This window comes from Aspergillus brunneoviolaceus, assembly GCF_003184695.1.
Source record: "Aspergillus brunneoviolaceus CBS 621.78 unplaced genomic scaffold BO95scaffold_32, whole genome shotgun sequence".
NCBI classification, from domain to species: domain Eukaryota; kingdom Fungi; phylum Ascomycota; class Eurotiomycetes; order Eurotiales; family Aspergillaceae; genus Aspergillus; species Aspergillus brunneoviolaceus.
This window is the reverse complement of record NW_020290762.1, coordinates 307,171-313,254: the sequence shown is the minus strand read 5'-3', so window position 1 is coordinate 313,254 and position 6,084 is coordinate 307,171. Positions and strand designations below refer to the sequence as shown.

The following is a 6,084-nucleotide window of genomic DNA, read 5'->3' as shown; positions in this document are numbered from 1 at the left end:
ATCTGTTTTTTATAAATATTCTAATACTTAATATAAATAAAAAGTATAAAAAAGACGATTTTTTAAAAAAAATAAGAATATTATTTAAATAAATAATATAAAAAATATCTAATATATTATAGAAAGCTAAATAAATATAGTTTTAAAATATAACCAAAGTATTAGTTAATCTAAAAAATATAATTAAATATTTAAAATATTTATAATAGATTTAAAAAACTATTTTCTATTTATTTTTCTATTTAATATAAATTTAATAATATATATTTTAAATACCTAGCTTAAAGAAATATTTGGCTTTTATAATTCTATTTAAAATTTCTAAAATTAAAAATAAAGAATAGTAATTTTTAACTAAAATCTTATTAAGTTTTTTATAATCTATATATAATCGGAGGCCTTTATTCTTTTTTAATATAAAAAAAATAAAAATTTTTACAGAACTTTTAGAAGATTAAATTTATTTTAATTAAATATTTTTATTAATATAATAATAAAGGGATTAAAGCTTAACTTAAAATAAAAAATAAATAAATTTATATAATAAAATTTTATTATTTTTTAGATTAATAGTATGGTTCGAGGGTCTATAAATAAAAAGTTATTAAAAATAATTAAAAAAAATATATTTATAAAATTTTAGAGCTTAAAAGATAATATAATTTTATTAAATTTAATTTATAAATAATTTAAGAAGACTTTATCTTCTAGTAGTTAGATATTTTCTAAAAATTTAATAATAGTATAAATATAAATAAAATTTTAATAAAATTTTGTAAATTTATAAAAAAATAAGATTTTTAATATTTAGATCTTATACTACTACTGTTAGTTTTATATAGATAAATAAATATATAAATCTTTTAAAATAGTTAAATAAAATAGAATAGGGCTTTCGGAAAGATCTAGATTATAATTAATAATTATATAATATTTTATAAATAATTATATAGTTTCTTTTAAATTAGTAGTAGTAATAGAAATTTTTTATATATTATAAATATTTATAATAAAATAATTAATTACAGCAACCAGTAGAACTGTAAAATAGACTATATTTAAATAAAATTATTAAATAAATTAATAGTTAATAAAATTAACTTTAGTATATAAATCCAAATCTGTATAGATTTTAAATATATTTTTAAAATAAATAAATATATTAAAGCAAATAATAATCTCTATTTTAAACTAGTTTATTAAAAATATAAAGACTTCTTTAATTATTATCTTTTTTTTATTAGTTTTAGTTCGGTTTTATTTTTATTTTTATAAAAATATTAATTAGCTAAATAGTATTTACTATTATATTTATAATAATAAAGAATTCTCTTTTTTTAATTTCTTTTATTTTAAGAAAATTTAAATAAAAAAAACTTATTATTAGGCTGCAAAAATCCGGATTTTCTAAAAGTCTTATTTAAATAATATTCTTAGTTTTCTAGATCTTGTTTTCTTTTTCGGTTTAATATATTTTAATAATAGATAGTAATAAATATTATTTTTTTTAAAAGTCTAGTAGTTTTAATATATATTTATAAATATATTAACTGAATTCCGGTGCCAGTTTTAAAAAAAAATTAATATATATTTATTATTTTATTTAGATTCGAAGTAATACTTTAAGATATTTAAATAAAAATAAAACTTTTTCGGATTCTAATTAATTTACTAGTAGATTTGTTTAAACTGTTTTATAATATTAGATTATAAAATAGCTGTATTTCAAATAAAAAAAAATCTATTAAATAAAGTAATTTTATAATTTTTTAGTATTTTAGTAATTTTTCGGAGATTTCTTATTAATATATTAGTATTATTTTTATTAATAAATAAAATTTAAATAGCTAACTATAGCTAGAATTTTTTAATTCTTTATTTAATATTTTCGAGAGGTTTTTTTAAAAGTATATAATAGATTATAAATCTATTCTGTTTTCTATTATAAATTAAACCAAAAAAAATAAAGATTTTCTTAAATTTAATTTTTTTTTATTTAGAAGATAAGATCGAGCTAGTATAGTATTATTATAATTCTATTAAAAATTTAATATTTTTATATTCTATTTATAATACTTAAACCTATTTTTTTAATTATTTTAACTATTTTAATTAGTAAATAGTAGCTTGTACTTTTTAAATATCTGTTTAAAATAAATAATATAATTTAAGAGCAGACGAAGTATCTTAAAATAATTCTAATAAAAATTTATTAGATAATATATTACTTTTTCTTAAATAACTAAAAATAAAAAGAATTAAAAATTATTAGAAATTATTTAACGCAGTAGACACGCTGGTTAAGTAAAATAAATAAAATAGTTAAAAATAGTTTTTTATTAATTTTAAAACTAATTTTTAAAAAATCTTCTTCTCTAAAGAATCTCAGAACAATATATTATATAAAAAGAAGAAATAAGTAATATAATAATATAAATATCCGGATTAAAATCCTAATAAATCTGTATCGACCCCAAAGCAGCTGCTATAGTAGTAGATATGGGCTGCTGTAGCGGTAGGTATTGTATAACAGATATACTTTTTTTTTAGATATTTATACTATATAAATCGGATTTTATTTATTAATCTTCTACTATTTTTATTATAGAATTAGAAGTAATACTGTCGGTAGTTATTATTATATCTATTTTAATATTTATATTTATACTTTTAACTTTAATATTTATATTTTTTCTAAATAGAAAAGCTAACTTACTAAATCTACTATTAATTAAGATTATTTTAATTCTATTTATTATATTACTAGCCGGATAGTTTACTATTAAAGAGTTTCGGACTTTTAATTTATTAATTAATAGATTTTATTTTTTAGATATATTTAATCTACTAGATATCTGTTTATATATTTTTATTACTTTAAACTTTTTTTTATTTAAAAATAAAATAAAAGATATTTTATTTATTATTTTTTTTTATCTTTTCTAAAAATAGTCTTTTAAATATTTTTAAAATATTATTTTTTGTTTTTATATTACAAAATTATATACTTATATTTATTTCTACTATTTTTATACTATAATATAAACTGTTTTATAAAGTTAATTTGGATAAATAAATTATAATTATTTAAAAACTAGACTTCTAGCAGCAGTTACTTGCAATTAATAACTTAACTAAATAAATAGCTAATATTATAAAATAAATAGTAGATATTAAGTAATATATTAATACTTTTTTATTATATAAGAATTTTTTTTATTTATTAATTTATCTGTTAATCTACCGGCTGCTAATTTGATTATCTATAGTTAAGTACTAAAACCGAAGAAGATTAGATTTTTTTTATTTAAATATAAAAAAAAATTAAATTTAAAATAAATAGAAAATATTATATAGTTTAATAATATTAATATATTTATTAATAGAATTAATAATATTATATATGACTATAAAGAGGCCGTAGTTAAAGGTAATATTTAGAAATATCTATATAAAGCTATACTTAATTAATATCTATTTTTATCTAATTATTTAAAAAAAATATATATATAACTTTTTGTTTTTACTAAAATTTTTAAAAGATTAAAGCTTTGCTTTAAATTAGATTTTATTTAAGTTTTAAATTATTTTTAAAATAGTAGCTAGTACAGCTAGATTAAAATTTAAAATAGTAAGTCTATTTAGACTTTTATTTAAAATATTATTTATAATTATTAAATATTTTTAATTACCAAACTATATAACTAAATATTTATTATATAGATTTATTTAAATTTTATTTTTATTTTTAATATTAACCAGTCCACCCCAGCAACCGATATAGTTTATTTTTTAGATAAACTAAATATTAAGATAATATTTTAGTAATATAAATCAGATCTTAAATAAAAATTTTATAAAAAATATTAAAAAACTAATTTTAATAAGAATTAATACTTTAATAATCAGAATTTTAACTTTATCTTTAATATTAATTTTAATTTTAATTATAGATTTAGTTTTTATTACAGATGCGGACGCGGACGTGGATTTAAATATAATTAAAATTATAATTAGAATAATAATTAGAATAATAATTCTAACTAGAATAACTTTAATTATAAGAATAATACTAATAATAATTATAATAATAATATTAATAGATATTCTTTTTAGAACTGCTAGAATTTTTAAATATAATAATTATATCCGGGCCAGTTGCTATTAGCAGACTGTTTATAATATAAAATAAAAAATAATAATAGTAATAAAAATAAAAATAAATAATTTTAAAATTATTAATTTTAATAAATTTACCAGACGTCGGTTTAAAATAAAATATTTATTAATATCTAATAGTATATTAAATATACTATTATTACTAATTCTATTCTGCCGAATAATAAATATAATAAATAATATAAAAGTAATAAAAAATATAATAAATATAATTATAATAGCTATAATAATTATAATAATAATAACAGATATAAAATATATAAAAATACTTAGTATAAAGATTATAATTAATATAATTATATTATTTATAAAAATAAAAATAATTATATATATTTCAAGTTTTTATATATTAAAAAAAGAAAATTATTATAATATATAACAAATATTCTGTAATTTTTATATTATAAAACTAATTATATAAGTATATATTATATAGTATAAAAATATATATAGCGGAGAAAGATCTTTTTAAAATATTAATATTAATATTTAAATTATAAAAGATATTTTATTTTTATATATTTTTTATTTTTTTTATACTTTTTATATTTTTTATATTTGATATATTTTTTATATCTTTTATATTTTTTATATTTTATATATTTTTTATATCTTTTATATTTTTTATTTTAAATATACTTTCTATATCCTCTGTTTTAAATATATTTAATTATTTATAAATATTTTCCAGACTATTTTATATTGTAAAGCTTAATACTAAAAAAAAAATCAAATTTCTAATAAAAATAAAACTAATTAAAGATTCTGTATTTATAGATATTCCGGGAACTATATAAAATTTAGTATTTATAAATATTTTAAAAATTTTATTTTTAAAATTATTATATTCGGTATTAGTTAAGATATTTCTATTTTTATCTTCTATATAAAAAGTTAAGTTAGAAAATATTTTGATTTTTATATAATATAAAAAAAATCTAAATATTAATATATTATATATATAGTAAAATACTACTATATTTGCTAATATAAATAAGACTAATAATTTATATAAAATATATTTTAATATAAACTATAGTTTTATATTAATTAATAAAATATTTATATTTAGTATAAAAAATATAATATTTAGACTTATTAATAAGTTTATATATATTAATAATATTAGATTTTATTATATAATAAAAAAATATATTATTTTTAATATTTATTTTTTCTACTTTCGGTAAATTATTTTAATATTATTTTAATATTTTATTAAGTATATAGTTAGATATATTATTATATAAATATTTATAGTAAATACTTTAAAATTTATTACAGATTTATTAATAGATATAAATATTATAGAATAAAAAGAAATCTTCCTTAATTATAATTATTAAAAAGTATATTTTAAGAAATATAAAAATCTACTAATAAATATAGAGGTTTAAGTAAAAAAATATATTAATATTTTTATTTATTTAACTAAATATATAATAATTTTATATAATTTAACTGTAAGTATATTTATTAAAACTAAAATAGATTTAGTTAACAACTATAATTATTTATTTAAACTAATAATTTTTAATAATAATCTTACAGGTTATATCTATTTAGTTAATATAAAATTTTTTTATTTAAGTTATAAATAAGAATATTAAAAATTTTATAATATTTTAATATACTAGATTAGATAATATTTATAATAATAATTATAATAACTGCTACCGGACCGAGAATTATATATAAGATTTTATATAGTTTCTAATTAAAGTTAACTATATATATTAAAAAACTTAGAATAATCTTAGAATATTAAATAATCTATTTTTTAATAAATAATAATAATATTATTTATATCGAGTCTTAAAACGCAACTTTTACTATATATATATTAAAGACCAGCTTAATACTGCTAGTATAAATATATCTAATTTAAAAAATAAAGTTTTATTA

The 6,084-nt window shown here is 12.8% G+C and overlaps 1 protein-coding gene across 1 annotated transcript; it reads right to left on the bottom strand.

The window, feature by feature from the left end:
- Window positions 1-268: 268 nt before the first annotated feature.
- On the bottom strand, window positions 269-445 carry BO95DRAFT_362486 (uncharacterized protein; the record flags this gene model as incomplete). The annotated part of the gene is made up of 1 exon (XM_025582583.1): window positions 269-445. A coding segment is annotated over one exon (177 nt), but the record flags the coding sequence as incomplete, so codon positions are not given.
- Window positions 446-6,084: the final 5,639 nt, after the last annotated feature.